This window comes from Staurois parvus, unplaced genomic scaffold (genome assembly GCF_062004578.1).
Source record: "Staurois parvus isolate SC_StPar_1 unplaced genomic scaffold, SC_StPar_1.0 ptg001302l, whole genome shotgun sequence".
NCBI lineage: Eukaryota > Metazoa > Chordata > Amphibia > Anura > Ranidae > Staurois > Staurois parvus.
Genome location: NW_028319098.1, coordinates 12,859,113 through 12,879,537, shown reverse-complemented (window position 1 = coordinate 12,879,537; position 20,425 = coordinate 12,859,113). Strand labels below are relative to the sequence as shown.

The 20,425-nt window shown below is 44.2% G+C and overlaps 1 protein-coding gene across 1 annotated transcript in view; it reads right to left on the bottom strand.

The window, feature by feature from the left end:
* The window catches only part of TRAM1 (translocation associated membrane protein 1), a 46,009-nt gene extending 26,209 nt beyond the window's left edge, over positions 1 to 19,800 (bottom strand). Inside the window, exons 1-2 of the mRNA XM_089661054.1 lie at positions 19,566 to 19,800; positions 5,692 to 5,755 (exon numbers count right to left, since the gene is read on the bottom strand). Of these exons, the coding sequence (XP_089517180.1) occupies positions 5,692 to 5,755; positions 19,566 to 19,688 (187 nt within the window). The 5' untranslated portion in view covers positions 19,689 to 19,800. The remainder of the gene's footprint in view (positions 1 to 5,691; positions 5,756 to 19,565) is intronic.
* Between the last annotated feature and the right edge of the window lie 625 nt (positions 19,801 to 20,425).

Below are 20,425 nucleotides of genomic sequence, written 5' to 3'. Positions count from 1 at the left end.
GCACATGTAACATCTGCCATTTAAAACCATCTGAAGTGCTGCCAAAAGCCAAGGACGTTCCAAATAGATTTAATTCAAGAAGGATTAGGTAGAGTGTATTTATTAATACAGCAATCATAGTTAAAATTATAACTCAGAGAAATGCAAACTTAGAAGACACACAGAAGTTTACAAACTTAAAGCGGAGCTCCAGGCAAAAGGGGAAGTTCTGTTTTAAGCCTTTGTCCCCCGATTCCCATTAAGGATTGGCATCTTTGGGGAGCGGGTACCCGAATTTGACAGGTACCCACTCCCACTACGATCGCCTAGGCGATCAGAAGCGGAAGTTGTTGTTCCCCCCCCCCCCCCCGTGGTCTTCTGGGACACGTGACAGGTCCGAGAAGACTACAGGGCCATTCACAAAGCACAACGCTTCTCGCACATACGTAGTGGACACCCAGCAGTGAGGCCGCAAGCTCTCACACAACCGGGTGCCCACACTGAATATACCAGTGCTAGGGAGAAGACAGCCGGTGAAACCAGCGGTGGTGAGGACTCCGCTGGACCGAGGGACAGGTAAGTGATTGTATTTTAAAAGTCAGCAGCTATAGTTTTTGTAGCTGCTGACTTTTCATTTTTTTTTTTTCAGGTGGAATTCCGCTTTAAGCAGTGCTGGGAGAGCTTTGGCCATCCAGCAATCCAATGGGAGAGTCTACTGTTCTAAGGCTGAAAGTTCTGCAATAGCTGGAGGGAATCAAGCATTCTCATTTTTAATATTAGAAAGGATTCTGAACTCCGGGGATGAAATATATACACACACATTATATATATATATATATATATATATATATATATATATATATATATATATATATATATACATATACATATATATATATATATATATATATATATATATACATACACACACACACACAGACACACACACACACACACACACAAAACACAGCTCAGGCAGGACTTTACATAATATCTCATCCAAATAAATGAATAAAGTCCCATATAAAGCTAAACTCAGCTTCAGTCCTGGTAGGTTGCACTAGGATAAACACAGGCTGTGTCTTTAAATAGAACACAGCATACAGATGGAATCTAATTTCTATTCTGGAACTTTTCTTTTGGATAACAAGATAACATGGATTTGCGGCTTGTAACCCATTTCGCAAAAGCCCTATAAAAAGCTCATCATTAGGGAGCATATACCAACATTCAAGAGTCATGGCTAGTATCTGTACTACAGTAGTCACTGAGATGCAATTTTAATGCTGTTATATAGCATGCATTACTGTCTGCATGCCAGCCCCATCAGAGTTTATAAAATACAACCTATATAAATGCTCGTCATACACGCATCAGTTTTTTTTATGTGATCAAAATTTCTAATTGCTTTCTTTCTCCAGATGTCTAAAATGATTTCTGGATGCAAAATAAATGGTAAACTTGCCTGCATTAATGTCAAAAACGTATTGAAGTAAACAAAAACAAAGTGACTGTTGCAGACAAATCATGAAAATGACTAGCATTTCCCAACCCATCCAATGAGTTTCTTCTATGATATGATCCCATAAAATCAGCCAGGGGTAAGTAAGAAATTAAAAGCAATTTTGACATTTTTGTGAAAAACTTTCTTTGCCTCACTATGTATAAATAGACTACTGTCTCGATATTTGTTTCTGTGTATTACTTGTTCATGTACTACGATCAAAAATTATGAAATTATGTTTTATTGTACAAATCAGTTGAATATACTGCACATCACAGATTTTTACAATATTCTGCAAGAAAAAGTACAAAAAAAAAAAAAAAGGAAAAAGAAAGGAAGCTATCACACAGGTAATAATTAAGGATCAGCGCAATGTTCAGTCCAAACACAAGTTTATCCCCAACTTTAGCTGTTCAGATGTTTGACTGGATGCTGGACTTTTTTTGCTTTTTTGTTGGGAACCAAACATCATCATAGTTTCAGTATCATATTTCTGCTTCTAGTACATATGACAGCTTCCTTCCTGTCATGGGTTGTTAAGAAAGTGGCGGGTGCACCCAAACAAGATCTTAGCAACCAGTGGTGTCACCCAGCCCTATTTATTTACTGGCTGGGGATCCTCAACAATGTAAACAAAAGGGCGGCAGATAACACTGACATCATTGATCAAAATAACCACAAGGGAGAATCCACATGCTTGTTCCTCTCCTGTTAATGGCCAGCCAAGCTGCATGCTTTTTTTTTTGGTGTGTGTGTGGTGGTGTTGGTGGTCTTGGTGGTGGTGGTGGTTCCCATGGACATCTATACCAGATGCTTATCAAAGAAAAGGGTCTGGCACGTCTCGCAGGACCCCTTCATCACATGCTTCACATAAAATCCCAATGAAATACATTTACGTGTATGGTTGTAACATTACAAAATGTGTAAAATAAATATATATAGGTCCAATTAATTCCTTTTAAAAATGAGTACCTTACTTCCTAGAGATCATCTTAATAGAAAGTGGTTTTATCTTCATGGTCTCCAAGATTTGTGTTGGATTACAGCCATAAAATTAAGAGACACTTGTGAGCACAGCTACTGCAGAGCCATGGTCCTTCCCATAGTAAATCAAAGCAATTAATTTTACAAAGGCTCAGACTTGAACTTTGCTGCCTGAGGAGAGGACAGCTCCCTGAATCTGTAAGCACTTGCACATTTGGACCTGGACTGCTCACTGCAAGAACTTATACTAAATACAGCTCAGATATTCAGGTCACTTAATGAGAGGGTAGGACTCAAAATAAGAAGGCTACAATGATAAAAAATGGCTGACCAAATGTATGAAGCTTTATAATATTTGTCAAGACTTAAAGTGACATTAAACCTTTTTTTTTCTCTTTTAATTAAAATAACAAACATAGTATACTTACCTGCTCTGTGCAATGGTTTTGCACAGAACAGCCCTGATTCTCCTCTTCCAGGGTCCCCTGCCAGCGCTCCTGGCCCCTCCTCTTTGACAAGTGCCCTCATGGAAAGCCACTTTCTATAGGGGCATCTATGCGGGCTTGCTTCTGAGCCGCCCTGTCTGCGTCTATTGACACAGAGCGGACAGCTCGGCCCGCCCCCTCTTGCTCATCACATAATTTGATTGATAGTAATGGGAGTCAATGGCTCCCTCTGCTATCAATCTGCCTAGTGAAGAAGTCAGTGAAATCCCCTGCTCTTGTGCATATTTCTGGATCAGTTTGGGCCTTGGGGGGGCTGGGGGGGATCCTGCAGCATAGACTGTTTTTCACCTTAATGCATAGAATACATTAAGGTGAAAAACCTTAAATTGTTACTGAACCCACAACAGTAAAATCAGTCTATATATGCAGTAAAGCATGCTTGTTATACTCACTGTGGAACCTAAGGGGTTATTCTTCTGCATTGTGTAAAACCGTGGTTGGATCCTGACTTCTCCGATCCTCCCTTTCTCTCAGTGTCCCCATCTTATCTCTTGATAAGACATATTCTGTGGAGTCACTCTGCACATGCTCAGTTTGGTGTGTATTGCTAGAGAGGTTTTTTTTTCTCTTGGGATGGTGCATGTGATCAGCACAGGGCCAATCAGCACTGTCCAGACATAAATCAGGGGTTCTGCATCCTCCTGGAGCAGGAAAAAAAAACTCCCCCTACAAGCTTTAACCAGTGCTTGGCCGGACATGGATAGATATCACAAGACTACTATATACTGCTGATGAGAAAAGGTATTCAGCAGTTTATATTTACTAAAATAATTGCATTTCCATGTTCTGTGTAATATAGGAGACCGGATATAGCGAATTCAGGGTCCTGGGTTTAGTAACACTAAGGCTTTAGAATTACTGTTGTCTGTGCCCCCATCTGTGAGATTTCCCTTTTCCTAGGGTACACAAGTGTCCCCAAAGTGAGAAAATCCACTACTGACATGTATAACAAGAACGGGTGTCCGCCCCCTCCTTTCCATCGACAGTTGTTCCTTGGGCATTGTTAGATACAGCCAACAGGGACACAGACAGCAATAAAAAAATTTAAAAGATCATATTCAGAAAGTAGTGGTTGATGATTCATACTCTGAATGGTCTAGCGTTGTCAGTGGTGTACCCCAGGGTTCAGTGTTGAGACCCTTACTTTTTAATATATTTATAAACAATATAGGGTCTGAAATTAAAAATCCCATTTCAGTCTTTGCAGATGACACCAAGCTGTGCAGTGGAATAACATCCTTACAGGATGTCTCCAACTTGCAAGCCGACCTCAATGCACTGTTTAATTGGGCAACTATGTGGCAGATGAGATTTAATGTTGATAAATGTAAGTTTCTGCACTTGGGGGCTAAGAATATGCATGCATCATACATACTAGGGGGGGGGGTACAACTGGGGGAATCAATAGTGGAGTAGGATCTGGGAGTTCTGGTAGATCACAAGCTTAATAATGACATGCAATGCCAAGCTGAGATTTCTAAAGCGAGCAAAATCCTCTCTTGTATTAAAAAAGAGGTATAGACTCCAGAGAGAGAGATATCATTTTACCCCTGTACAAATCATTAGTAAGACCTGATCTGGAATATGCAGTTCAGTTTTGGGCACCAATTCACAAAAAGAACATTGGGGAACTGGAGAAAGTACAGAGAAGGGCAACCAAACTGATAAGAGGCATGGAGGAGATCAGCTATGAGGAAAGATTAAAGGAATTTAATTTATTCTCTCTTGAGAAGAGGAGATTAAGGAGGGATATGATCATTAAGTATAAATACATCAGTGGTTCATATAGTGAACTCGGTGTAGAGTTTTTCACCCTGAGGTCATCACAGAGGACAAGGGGGCACTCTTTATGTCTATGGGAAGAGAAATGTAATCTCCAAAAACGGAAAGGTTTCTTCACAGTAAGAGCTGTGAAAATGTGGAATAGACTCCCTCAAGAGTTGGTTCTGGACAGCTCAGTGGATTGCTTTAAAAAAAGGCCTGGATTTTTTCTTAGATACACAGAATATAACTGGTTACTAACATTTATAGGTAAAGTTGATTCAGGGAATATCCTATTGCCTCTCGGGGGATCGGGAAAGGATATTTTCCCCTGCAGGAGCAAATTATATCATGCTTTGCTAGGTTTTTTGCCTTCCTCTGGATCAACTGTGGGAGCAAGGGAGGGCTATAACTCATCAATTTTTATTTTGCCATCTGTGTCCCATTGGGAAGATTTCCCATCACTTCCTGCCCCATTGCCAAACAGGAAGTGCAAGGAAATCCCTGCAAATTAGAATTCCTTGGGGACCCCCAGGTCAGCAGAACTAGTATCCCCAAAGGAAGCTGTCCCCTCTATTACCTTTCTGGGTACAACCCAAAATTTGGGATTTTCTATTACTTTCACTTTTATTGTTAATGGTAAGCAGGACAAATAGGGAGGGAGAATCTCCTTAACAGGGGCACAGACAGCAATAAAAATTAACAGGTGTTCTAATCTATCGCCACAATGTCCAAAACTAAAGATCTGCCTTTAGGTATACTTTAAGCAAGGAATATGAACCTGTAAGGTGACAAAAACAACCTCCACCATTTCCACCACAGCTTTTCAGAATCCAATAGCTGAAAAAGCTATTTTTTTATGTTCATATAAACTATTTTTCTAGAACAGGTTTTGCATTCAAAATTATTGTGTACCAAATGTGTAAAATCATAATTATATGTTTGAAAAAAACTTACCTTCTACTGGAATGGTTACATTATACTGTAATGTAACAAACATAACTGCCACTTTTGCTGTAATCTAAAAAGAAAAGGGACTAGTATAAGTTACAAAATAGTAACAATATTAAACACAATAATAAAAAACAAACAAGAAAAATCATTTTATTACAATGAAGAGCTGTGTCTGTGCACAGCTCTCTACATGATGACTGACACCAAAGACTACAAGGAAAATGCACTCAATCATGGGAGCTATACATTTGCCTAGAACTGTATTTTAAAAAGTTAAAATACTAGCAATCTCCCCTTATATTGGTTCCCTGTAATCTGCAAATCAGAGGAAAGGCCTCACAGCAATGCACAGTGCAGTCAGTCTAGCCATGGAATACAACTGACAGAATGACAGAGCACAGCAAAGATCATCTGTGTGGGGGGGGGGGGGTTTATGATCAAGCTGTATTTCCCAAGTAGTGGGGTCCAGTAGTGAAGAGAAGAGGTAACTAAGCAATGTGGTCTGGCAGAGATGCCTGGCTCCCAAAATGTACACTCATTTTTGCAAATATGAACACTGATATGCCATAGATGTGGCGGCTTTCTACAAAATAGCACCATGTGGTACAATACCGAGTGTGCCAAAAGTTATTCAGGACTGTTTTTTTCTGTACATTTTCCCCTCCAGAGAACACTTTCAAAACCTCCAGCACAAAAAAATAAAAGGTTAGTGCACATGTAGGTATTATACAGAGATATGTGGGGTTTTATGGATGAAGTGGAAAGTGTGCTGTCACTGCCTCACCTCTCCACCGATCAGAGAATGCTTTGTATTTATTCAGAGGATGCAAGGTGTTTTCTTTTGCCATTCAGAGATCCATTGCACTCAAGAATTAAGACGCACCAACCAGAAGTGACTGCTGATCATGTCTTTCTGGTTTGCTTGTTGGTTTCCCAGTGCACCCTGGGATATCTCATCCCTGCAATACCTCCAAAACAAAGCAAAGCTAACCCTGAATAAAAGCCCCTCAAAAGCTGCAGGTGCTGTTAGTGGGCTTTGTCATAGGCTTCTATGGAGGCTTTGGAGATGCTTTGAAGCACCAAGAAAGGAACATGGGGTATAATTTTTGAAGCAAAGCAAACACAATGTATAAACAGGACTGGTAGCTTTCCATTTTGTTTAGTGACAGGTTTATTGTTTGGCATTCAGGGTGCTTTAAAAAAGTATGTCCAATGTCACATTTTGAAGCACGTGTAAACAAGTCCTTGTAGCTCGTAAGCAGCTCATATACTTTTGAGCTACGAGCTTCAAGCAACACTATGCTCAGAAGTGAGCCGGCACAACTAAAAATCATTGGATTTTGAATGTTTTGGACTTCTGAGCTACAAAATGCTTAGGTGTGAATTGGGCCAGTGTGTGTGACTTGCAGGATCACTAGGGTTAAACAACTGAAAGCTGAAAACAATTGCAGCCACTAAATCTAAGTACTGGTTATCTGCAATATTATATTCATTTTTTTCTCTTGGGTTTAGACAAGATGATTACTTTTGGATAGTTCATAAGCAGTCACCGTGTTAGAATTCCCACAGAAACATGGATAAGGCTTAAAACTCAAAAACCAACTCCAAGAAGGGTTGCTGCATATTTCTGTGAACTGAACTTCTTCCTAGCACTGTTGCTGAGACAAGTAGATCTATGCTGCCACGTTAACATCGCTGAGCAATTCTAGGCATGGAGCCAGCACAGCACGCTGCAGCCACTGGAACAGATACGATATCCCACATGTACAGGCCACCCAGAGCCTTTTCATGTACTAGAAAGCAGACAAAGCCTGCAAGCCATAACTTTCCTTCATCCACACTTCATTTTGGATCTTTCAATGCCCATCGGCACACAATTAACCCTGCAATGCAGAAGTTAAAACAGCTTACGCAGGCTTCACTGGCAGTAGACTGAGAGGAGTTCAGTTATTTGGCACTTGGTTAAACAGGTGAGTAAGCAGAACCGTTGTATCCAGCTAGCAGCAATTCTGGCAGTGAAACAGGCAGAACACACCTAGACAAACTCTTTGTCAACCTTGTCCTGCAGGGCCAAATCTTATCATCCTTACACATTGCCACTCTGCAGCTAAAGAGAATTTTAACATAGAAATGGTATATATTTACAAAATTCCATTATAGATGGTTTATAACAAGCAATTATAAACCAGATCAAGTACTCAGATGTCGCATTGCATCAGTCTGGCAGACTACCAACTTTTAACAGGCAATGGGTTAACAGCATTTCACTTACTAGATAAGAGACTTAAGCTGGCAATACATGGCTTGCTTTATGGTCGATTCCTGCTGAATGTGGATGGGCCTGCAAGCCGCATACAGGTCTACCCAAGTTCTTCTGAAAATCAACTGAGCCCAGTGGAAAACGATCAGCTGAGCAGTGATGCAGCTGCATGATCGGATGCAGTTACTGTTTGGCTCTTTAGGCAACCACAGGTGTTGGTGGCTTTCTTAACACAATAGTTGGTAGGGGATTCCCTCCATACTGTTTAGAGTGGATAGAGAATCAATGGATTTTTTTCTTGTTTGGCCTGGGAACTGAAGAAGAAGAAATGAGGGACATATGGCTAGCCTTCATTTTTAGCACAGGCGAAAATCTTTTGGGTGGTAAAAAAATGTATCTGATGTTCAAGAAGCCACTTAATCAGTTTAAAGCAGAATTCCAGTTAAATTTTTTTTATTTTCCCATGCAGTGGGGCTGTGCCTGCACTGCATGGGTTAACTGCTCATTTTGTCTAGGGGCTCAGGGAAAAGCTACAGTTACCCTGTCCTTCAATCCTCTGGACAACCACGCTCCCCCATGTCCAGCGGTGGACTGTTCCTGCTGTCCTCATGTCTATATGGGAGTGGTGACATCATGAACAGCCCATTCACAAGATTGCCAGCGTGCAGAGGGGCAGGAGTGGTGGGGACCAGTCTTGTGCTCTGAGGATCGGCAGATTAGGCAAGTATATCTCAGCTTTACAGTCACCTAGACAAAAACGTGCATTTAACCCATGCAGTGCGGGCATGACCCCGCTGCATGGGAAAACAACATTTATGCCCGGATTACTTCTATAAAAAGAAGTAATTCACTGGGAGCTTGTAAAAAGCACAGGCATAGCTTCAATTCTCGCAAAACACATGTGCACTGCCATGGGCTTTTTACAGCACTGTGTTGAGTTGTTCTAACACGTTCCTGCTTGTTTTTCTTCTCCAGGCTTGAGCATTAGGTCACTACCTATGCCAAGCAAGCTACAATAAAATGAAACAGGCTCTGTTTTTTTCCAGTGCACACCAAAGCAGGACATGGTGTGAACTACCACTGAAAACATGGTTATTTCCCTTGACTTTGCATTGAGATTGGTTTCAGCAACACTGCCCAATGCTAGTGGTGTAATCAAACCCTGAGATAACAAAAACGACTTGGATCCCTCTACAATGACCAGCTATTACTGCACTGTATATATATTAGCACTCAGACTGAGAGAAGGAAGGCCGGCACTAGCAGGCAGTCAAGATCCAGAGAACTGTACATGTGCTAAAAAGGAACATGCCAACAAGACAAGAGCGAAACCTCATCACACGGCTGACATCCTTCGCTGTCTAATCACAGGCTGAGGCCAAGGACGTGACCTAACTGTACTGCTAATTTGTATATGATAACATTTCTGGTCACCAACCTTGCTGTGCTGTCTGCAGGACAACATTACAGGGTCAATTCACAAAAGGATTCAGCATTAGATATGAAGGTCATGTGACTCATTTCAGAAATATCACATGAGATAATATGAGAGTCAATTCATCAAAATAAAATACTGAATGTGAGTTAAAGGAGTGAATGTGCAAAAAAAAAAAAAAAAAAAAAAAAAAAAAAAAAAGCATTCACTAAGGCTACGTTCACACTAGCCTTGTTAGCAAGCGGCAGACAGGCATTTGGGAAGCATTTTTACCGTTTCTCAAACGCCTAGGAAAATCCTGCACATTGCTGCACATGGTGCTGTTCAAACAGGAGCGTTAGCGTCGCGGCAAAACGGACACCTCTGGTCGAGTCAGGAGTCGAAGCCTCCTATTCAAGTCTATGGTGCCGCTCCCCAAACACCCGGCCGGTTGCAACACAGTTGCAGGGCATTTGCGGAGCGTTAACACCATTCAAACTTCATTATAGGCGTTTGTGGGGCGTTTTTAACACTTGGCAAACGCCTAGCAACCGCCGCTAAACCGCACAGGCTGCATTTGCAGAGCGTTAAAAACGCTCCGCAAACGCCGGACCAATGCTTGTCAAACGCTATAGTGGCGTTTGGCAACAGTTAGAAAAACAAGTCAAGGGTGAACGAGCCCTAAAGAAGACACAATTGTTATTTATCACCTGGCAGTAGGTAGTCGGTAATTTAGCAATGTACAAAATAACAACGAGGGGAACTCTGCACTGGCCAGTAAGTTAAAAGTATACAATGTATCAGTGTGGAAAATGTTCTGCCCTGAGCTCAGGAATGAAAATAAATTGTAACATTTCATCAGAGGGATATCATTCTCTAAATGAAAACACACTAGAATGTTTGCAGTTTCAGAATATTTCTGTTTGCATTTATTTACAGAACTATCTTCCTCTGGTGCAGTGTTGGCATGTAAAAAAAAGAAAAGAAAAAAAAAACACCTAAAATAACTCTAAATTTCAGTGATAAATATAGCAAAACAAATACTTAATGCATTCAGTAAATAATGCATGTTTTTTACTGAATTAACTACTTTTGAGATAAATATTGCATTTTATTTTAACTCAAAAATGTATGCAGTATTTATCTCCTAATATATTGAACCCTACAAGTCTTACGTTCGATAAAACCCATGTCATCTGTAGTTACCAGTTTGCCTGATAATTTGGTTTTCAAGCAGAACTAAACCATTGATTTAATAGTTCCTTTTACTTGTGCTCTCAAGCAAACTGTCAATCAAATGGTCAGATTCATAACTGATCACATGTGCAGCATCACGGCAGATCAAACAAAGGAAGCTTCCTTGGCTGACAGGAATAGGAGGGTTTAGTTCTGCGCTAAGTCAGAATCCTAATCAAATGACAAATCTTTGCAGACTTGAGCTTACTAAGCAATCTGATAGCAAGGTTGAGTCACTTAACTTCTTACAGTAGCAGGAAGTCCTATATCAAGTATCGCTTTTCAGTTAAACAATGTACTGCTTGCGGATTCCCTAATGGCACTGTTCTTCATTACAGAAGTGAAACATTCACACTGCTTGAACAATATACACTAGCAGGACACGTCATCAGGGGATAAACTGTAGCTTGCTGCAGTAGATAGAATGAGAAATCTCTGATGACAGCTGTGTAGGTAAAGGGAGTGTCCACTTAGATTTGATGAACACCTGTACTAATACAGATCTGTCACAAGTATGCAAATGGATTTCAGTGACTCCATCCTTATTCCACATCATTGATACAAAGTATTGAAGCTGGAGGGGCAGCATGACAGCCAGGTAGATAGCCTTTTTTATGGCATTCTATATTATTTTTCTGTGAGCCCAAGTTTGCCTAAACTGAAAATGAACTTTATAAAAGTCCCAAACACTTTAGAAAACACAATATGGTCTTCTGTGCTCCGACCCATCAGGCATAGTCTTGTGTTGAGTGCAAAGGGACAACTGTCACAGCTGTTACATTTAGAGTGTCTTCCACTTAATAAAGGGGAACTCCAACTAGCCTTTCTTGAATAACTCACAGTATTCCTTTGTGCAGTTAACACAGCCAAAGATGCCTAAATTTGGTATACCCATGTATATATGACCCATATATACACACTCGCCTGTCCTCATATTTTCTGACAGCTGCCTGGATGATGAACATGGTAGCAGTCTAACCAAAAAGTAAAGCCTAACTCCATGTTTTGGTGAACTTTAGTTTGTTTGGACCAAGGTGGTGTAAACAAATTCTTTTACTAAGCCCTGGTTCACACCTATGCATTTTTTAGTGCTTTTTGCAGAAACTCACTACAATCCTTTTAAAATGGTTTTCTATGGGACACGTTCACATCTATGCATTTTCAGCCACTGTGTTTTTGAATAGGGTCAGGGACACTTTTTGTTGTAGTAGATTGCAACATGCATAGGTGTGAAGCAGGCCTAACACATGCAGCATCAGCTTTATACAATCTACAGCACCCTGTTTCAGTGGCAGGATGGGAATTCCCACTCTCCCCCCTGCCAAACAAATTCAAATCAACATGAGCACTGCAAGACCACTGGCAAGAAACATTAAATAATACACATTTCCAACACTTGTCATAATAAAAAAAAAAGTTGCAAATCTTCAAAAAAAAAAAAAAAAATGTGACATGGTCATCTGCATAGAAAAAAAACACTCCCAAAAATGTGGTTGAACAGATATTTTCCTATGAAATGGCGATTTCAGCTTTGGTCCGTTTACGTGCAAGTTACAGATCAGTGGACAAATTTTATGGACACGTGCCATCTTTCAAGGCACCAGCCAGGCAGGTAGATGTACTTTACCCAACACATGATGTATGACCTGGAACACTACATCTCTAAACTGTTCTTTCAGGCCATTGCTGAAAATATTTAGGTCAATATTGATTTTATCATTACCAAAGCTCAGATCATCATAGGACTGCACAAGTATAGAGATGGGGCCATTGCACGGTCCATACGACAGATGGTCTCAGGATTGGTTCCAGAGAGAAAATCAGACACTGCACCTAACAATGAGTTCACTACGCTGAGAAAGTTATTTTATAGGCATTAAAATAACGTTCATTTTAGTTATTTATTCCAGGTACTTATATAGCGCCGCCAATTTATGCAGTGCTTTACATATATATTATACATTCACATCAGTCCCTAACCCTCAAGGGGTGTACAATCTAAGGTCCCTAACTTACATTCATTCATACACATACTAGGGCCAATTTAGACAGGATCCAATTAACCTACCAGGACGTCTTTGGAGTGTGGGAGGAAACCAGAGTACCCGGAGGAAACCCACACAGGCACAGGGAGAACATGCAAACTCCAGGCAGGTGGTGCCGTGGCTGGTATCCGAACCAACGACCCTAGTGCTGCCAGGCAGAAGTGCTAACCATTTAGCCACTGTGCTGCCCATGACATACAGTATATTTTTTAGCAAGTTGTTTAATACGCATACAAAAAATAAATAAATATATATATTCTGTGTGGAATTTTTTTTTTGCACAATACATATGACAATTAAAGGCCTCTAGCAAATAGTTTAGTATTATCCAACTAGACTTGTTCCATAATGTTAAAGACAAGCCACTTCTTCAATTCTATTGAAAGTCGGGAACATACCTCAGCATTTATATCCACACAGGTAGCATAGACACCTTAACCACTTGCCCTCCTGAGGATTTACCCCCCTTCCTGACCAGGCCATTTTTTGCACTATGGCACAGCATTACTTTAACTGACAATTGCGTGGTCATGCAACACTGCACACAAATGAAATTTACATTCTTTTTTTCTCCATGAATTGACCTTTCTTTCGGTATTATATGATCGCCTGTGCGGTTTTGGTTTTTTGCATTATAAAAAAAAAAAAAAAAAGACAATTTTGAAGAAAAAAAAACAAAAACAAAACAAACAATATTTTGGACTTTTTGCTATTAAACACGTGCAGTAAAATTATTTTTAAAAATCTAATTTCGGCATAAATTTATGCCAAAATGTATTCTCTACATGTCTTTGCTAAACAAAAATCCCAATACGTGTAAATTAATTGGTTTACGTGAATGTTATATCGTTTACAAATGGCGGTATATATACTGGGATTTTTTTTTTCATTTTTTATTTTTACTAGTAATGGAGGCGATCAGCGACTTATAGTGGGAATGCAGCGGACCTTCTGACACTGGGGGGAACGGACATCCCCAATGACACCAATACAGTGATCAGTGCTGAAAAAAAAAAAAAAAGCACTGACACTGTACTAATGGCACTGGGCAGGAAGGGGTAACATGAGGGGTGATCAAAGGTTTAACAGTGTGTTGGAAGTGTTTTACTAGGGGGCAGTGTCAGTGTGCTTAACTGTAATCACACTGCTTTGGATGGCTGTGCTGTGCATAGCCATTCAAAGCAGTGTGCCTGAGCTGACAGGGAGGAGAATGGTTAGTAAACAAAACAGTTCTCCTCCTCATCGGAGATCCTCAGAAATTACTGGGCTCCGGTGAGTAATCACTGGCCAGGACCCGGTGATTGACAGCCGCAAATGACGGGGCGGGTAGAGTGCTCGCACACACCCCCTACCCGGAATTACAAAATCACATATATATATATATACACGTGATGATGTGCACCTGTGCCTGCCTGTAGCAGTATTTCTGTTATAGGGCAGTCGGGAAGCTGTTAAAGTGGTTCTAAAGCCTTAAAGCAACACTAAGGGCTCATTCACACTTGGCTGTTTTACCAACGCTTGCCAAACGCCCCTATAGCGTTTGGCAAGCGTTGGTCCGGCGTTTGTGGGGCGTTAACGCTCGGCAAATGCTCCGCAAACGCCGCATGCGCGGTTTAGTGGCGGTTGCTAGGCGTTTGCCGAGCGTTAATAACGCCCCACAAACGCCTATAATACAGTTTGAGTGGTGTTACCGCTCCGCAAACGCCCCGCAAATGCGTCGCAACCGCACCGCAAACGCCGGCCGGGCGTTTGCGGAGCGGCACCATAGACGAGAATAGGAGGCTTCAAAGCCTCCTGACTCGACCAGAGGCGTCCGTTTTGCCGCGACGCGACGCAAACGCTCCCGTTAGAACAGCACCATGTGCTGTAATGTGCAGAATTGGCAGAGGCGTTTGGGAAGCGGTAAAAACGCTTCCCAAACGCCTCTCTGCCGCCTGCACACAAGGCTAGTGTGAACGTAGCCTGAAGCTTTGGGTTTTTTTGTTTTTTTAAATAACAAACATGTCTATAACTTACCTGCTCTGTGCAGTGATTTTGCACAAAGTAGCTCCAATCCAATGGGCTGCTCTGTGCAAAATCCAATGGGCTCCGGCTGTTGTCTCAGCCAATGAGGAGGAAGAGTCCATAGACAGCAGAGGCTAGAACGTCGCTGCCCACATATAGTGAGAATGAACAACATGCAGATCAACAAAATGTATGGAAAGCTAGGCCCTTGACAATGCATACTTAAAAATGATATGCAAATGTTATCAAATCACATACAACTAAAGGCAACCACAGATGGCCCGAGATGCAGATGTGATCTGGCTGCTGTCAGGTATGTATAGTTGGCCATGTTATGTGAACATGCCGAGTGGAGATTTAGAGGTGCTCTGTAGACACCTTCAACATTGCATTACCAGGGGAAAACAAAAGCAACTGGTTAGTTCCAAACAAGCTGAGCTGCTGACGTCTACTGATGCCCAAGACATTAAAGCTCAACCATTGGGTTCTGAAAAGGTTAGTGTTTTCATGCCCCTTAAAAATTACCCATAGATGAGATAACAGTTGTCAAAACTAGATCTTGTGACAATCTCACACCCGTGAGTACCCACGGACACCACAGTGACTATGCATCAGATGCTCTTCTCCATCCCATGCGAAACCAACCCTAGGCTGAAGTTACAGGTTCATATTAATGATCTGCTCTCCAGCTTCTCCATTAAGCCAATGAGAGTGAAGAAAGTCATGGATACTTCAGGAAACGGAAGGGCATAGGATTCACTCCCCTTCCTTACGTGTCAGTTAAAGTGTTTGGAGATTGTCATAATAGGGTGGTAAGCTCTCACTAGAGTAACTCAGAGCTTCCTTTCCTTTCTCCTGACAGCTGAACAGAGAGGTGGGGGAGTGAAAGAATATGTGTGGTGGGGGGGGGGGGAAATTAAAGCAGAACTAAAGTTTAAAAAAGTGCAAGCAGGTAGGCTCTGTCTCTTCTGCAAGAGAACACACTTACCCGCCTGTTCACAAACCTCTTTAGAATGTACACAGAGCTGTGCTTGTGCAGCTTAGTGTACATTCTTGACACTCCTTAGTGCTGGAATGAACTTGCGTCTGTATAGGTGCGATTCACTCCTGCTGGTTAATCAAGGTGGCTGAAGACCTTGCATGTGAAAGAAGCATGTTGGTGCCTATGAGGGAACTTGCCAACATTACATCACAGGAATGGAGGTATTGGATGACTTTAGTTCCGCTTTAAGAAGAACCTGTTGGTATGTCCTGTATGGTCAGATCACAGATGTTTGTTAAAGAGCCCAAACCAATAGAAGTAACTAATTTGAAAGAATTGAAATATCTTCTACATATCATCCTACAAATTAAAATACTAAGCACAGAAAGAAAGGACTGTACACTGAAAGCAGAAATGACATACAACAGATTACACAGGGACCCTAATTCACCTCCAACACCACAATGTACTATATATACACATTTGTTCTAGAAGGCACTAGTCCTATGTTACACAAAAATGACAGGTTATACTGCACAGCACTGACAGTGGATGCCTGTAATCTATGAATGCTATAATTCCATGTAAAAAGGAAGGTTGTTTTAGATATCACTACTCTTATTTATCACATGCCATAATGTTTCCCTTTACAGATAGCTCAAAAGGAACCATATCTCCGATTGGGAAGTATGCTTTTCAATAAAGACAAGCAGGCTTTCTTCATAGAGAGTACACATTCCAGCTGTAGCACATAAAGGGGTGTGCGTACACTTCACACGCCGGAGACTGATGGCTGAGAAATAACACGTAAGCAATGTGTCTGTTTTGAGTAGGATAACACGTGTAAGCTCAGCTGGGATATTACATTACAGCACATGGAGACAACAGCAATACATGATTCTACAAGGAGCCTGGCGGATATCACACAACTGGAGGACTAGGTGTAACAGCATGCACACAGCCACCAGAAAAGCAATGCTGCAGTTCCTTAACAGTTGAAGGAACATGGCAGAAAGAGATGACATCCTGTACTCATGTAGCACTGATAAAGAAACATACAAACAAGCATTCAGACAAAAGAAGCACAGAAGAAACATTGGAGCTGAACACAGCATATGGCTACACACTGGTATGAGTCAGTCTATGAACAAATCCAGCTGTTTATAGTTTATACAAGTGTGGACTCTAAATAGCAGATCTTATCACTGGAAAATGGAATGATCAGACCACGGTGTGATCTGCCAACAGCTGGAAACATCACTTAACCACCACATAATTGGGATTTGCTGCAGCGACTCAACTGTCAATGCAACTGTCAAACTTAAATCAGCTGTGTCCCTGGAAAATAATGCCAGGTGTACATCCAGCTCAGCAGACATGGCCAGAATGAAGGACACCTCCATCAATCTGAACAGAAAATGGTTATACAGGGAACATGGGCAACGCACAATAACTGACAACTTAGAGGAAAACCAGAGAACAGCAACTTCCTTAGTTTGCTGGCTCATAGGGATTGACAGGTCACTCACACGTTTGCCAATCAGTTGTCACTGATATCAGAAGTGCCAATCAGTTGTTGTCACTGATATCAGAATTGCATTACACCTAGAAGTTGAGCCTTTCAAGGATTATTATATTAGTACACACTGCCAACAGCTGACGGACAGCGCACAGGCCAGTAAGACCCATGCTGACATTATGGGATAATATGACTGTCATACACTGGGGAACCGCAGACTAGCAGCACTTCTGGTTATGGGGGCCCCCGGCTGGCAGCACTCCTGGCTATGGGGACACTCAGACAGACAGTACTTTGGGTATGTGTCCTCTCTCCCCCCCCAGATTGGCAGTCCTCCTAGGTATGGTGCCCCCCAGACTGGCAGAACTACTGGGTATTGGTCCACTCAGGCAAGAAGTCCTCCATGGTATGCCCCCCCCAGACTGGCAGAACTCCTGGGCATACCCCCAACCCCCCAGAATGGCTTTACTCTGGCTAGTTCTCCTGGGTATGGGGACCTTCAGGCACCTAGTTCTCCTGGGTATGGGGGCCCCCCAGACTGGCAGAACTCCTGGGTATGGGGCCCCCTCAGACTGGCAGAACTCCTGGGTATGGGGCCCCCTCAGACTGGCAGAACTCCTGGGTATGGCCCCCCCCAGACAGGCAGAACTCCTGGGTATGGGACCCCCCCAGACAAGCAGAACTGCTGGATAAGGGCCCCCCCCCAGACAGGCAGAACTGCTGGATAAGGGCTCCCCCCCCCAGACAGGCAGAACTGCTGGATAAGGGCTCCCCCCCCCAGACAGGCAGAACTGCTGGGTATGCCCCCCCCCCCAGACAGGCAGAACTGCTGGGTATGCCCCCCCCCCCCAGACAGGCAGAACTGCTGGGTATGCCCCCCCCCCGACAGGCAGAACCGCTGGGTAGGGCCCCCCCCCAGACAGGCAGAGCTGCTGGGTAGGGGCCCCCCCCCCAGACAGGCAGAACTGCTGGGTATGGGCCCGCCCCCCAGACTGGCAGAACTCCTGGGTATGGGCCCACCCCCCAGACTGGCAGAACTCCTGGGTATGGGGACCTCCAGACTGGCAGAACTCCTGGGTATGGGGTCCCCTCAGACTGGCAGAACTCCTGGGTATGGGGTCTCCTCAGACTGGCAGAACTCATGGGTATGGGGCCCCCTCAGACTGGCAGAACTGCTGGGTATGGGGCGCCCTCAGACTGGCAGAACTCCTGGGTATGGGGCCCCCCTAGACTGGCTCTACTCTTGGTATGTGACCTCCCCCCAGACTGGCAATCGTCCTGGGAATAGGCACACCTAGACTGGCAGAACTCCTGAGTATGGTGCCCCCCAGACTGGCAGAACTCCTGGGTATGGGGCCCCCCAGACTGGTAGAACTCATGGGTATGGGGTCCCCTCAGACTGGCAGAACTCCTGGGTATGGGGCCCCCTCAGACTGGCAGAACTCCTGGGTATGGGGCCCCCCCAGACTAGCAGAACTCATGGGTGTGGGGCCCCCTCAGACTGGCAGAACTCATGGGTGTGGGGCCCCCCTAGACTGGCATAACTAGTCGGTATGGCCCCCCCCAGACTGGCAGAACTGCTGGGTATGGGGCGCCCTCAGACTGGCAGAACTCCTGGGTATGCCCCCCCAGACTGGCAGAACTCATGGGTATGGGGCCCCCCAGACTGGCAGAACTCCTGGGTATGGGGCCCCCCAAACTGGCAGAACTCCTGGGTATGGGGCCCCCCAAACTGGCAGAACTCCTGGGTATGCCCCCCCCAGACTGGCAGAACTCCTGGGTATGGGGCCCCCCAAACTGGCAGAACTCCTGGGTATGCCCCCCCCCAGACTGGCAGAACTGCTGGGTATGGGGCCCCCCAGACTGGCAGAACGCCTAGGTATGGGGCCCCCTCAGACTGGAAGAACGCCTGGGTATGGGGCCCCCTCAGACTGGCAGAACTCCTGGGTATGGGGCCCCCTCAGACTGGCAGAACTCCTGGGTATGGGGCCCCCTAGACTGGCAGAACTCCTGGGTATGGGGCCCCCTAGACTGGCAGAACTCCTGGGTATGGGGGCCCCCTAGACTGGCAGAACTAGTGGGTATGGGGCCCCCTAGACTGGCAGAACTCCTAGGTATGGGGGCCCCCTAGACTGGCAGAACTCCTGGGTATGGGGCCCCCTAGACTGGCAGAACGCCTGGGTATGGGGGCCCCCTAGACTGGCAGAACTAGTTGGTATGGGGCCCCCTAGACTGGCAGAACTCCTGGGTATGGGGGCCCCCTAGACTGGCAGAACTCCTGGGTATGGGGCCCCTTAGACTGGCTCTACTCTTGTTATGTGACCTCCCCCCAGACTGGCAGTCTCAGGCAGGCAGTACTGTGTATAGGCAGTGCCCCCTTCCCGTATGTTCAGCTCCCAGGCCCCTGTCTCTCTCACCTCGAACATGAGCCCGAGCAGGAACAGCATGGCCAGGCAGGAGACGATGTCGGCGTGGTTCTGGATGATGAACTCATGGCTCAACACCGGCGGGGTCTTACTGCTCTTCTTGCGGATGCCCATGATGACGGATGGCGCCTGTGTCTCGCACTCAGCAGGGACAGCGGGGCACAGACAGGGCTCTGCCTCCTCCGCCTGGGATGACGCTGTACACACTGACTGCTCTCACCACGTCAGCACTCCGGGGAGGAGCTTCGCCCTGCAAGGCTTCACATGACCAGGGAGGCAACGTGTCCGACGCGCCATGTTGGTCACTGGAAAGCCCGTACACCTCTCTAAGCTAGCGACACTGAGGTCTCCAGCTTCTGTGCAAACGCAAGTCCCAGCGTTCAGGAGTGTGTACCCACCACAGAAATGAAACATTACCTGCAACCATGGCCTGTGATCAATTGCTGAGTGTTTGTGTGTGGATTGTGTGGGTTACATTTCTAAACATTTGTCTTCAGAATCCTCTCTCATACATACTAGTGATGCACTAACTTTACTGGAAAACACGTAATTACTGTGTTGCCAGTACTTTACTGTTAATAAATGCAATCTGCCAGTAGTAAAGATGGATATTTAAGCCGCGACGTCCCCAGATAGTGAGACGTCGCTTTATGGAGTGTGTTCTGGGCGGGGTTTGTGTGGTCCAGTAAGGATGTGGTTGTCCGCGGTTGGTTGCTTGTCCTATCACGTAGCTGTGTGTTCCCTCACTGTGCGCTGTGCTAGGGATTAGACGCTGTGTTTTGTGCGGCCTGCTGATGGACTTCCATAGACGGGGAGGGATGTCCTGTGTGATCTGATCACAGCCTGCTACC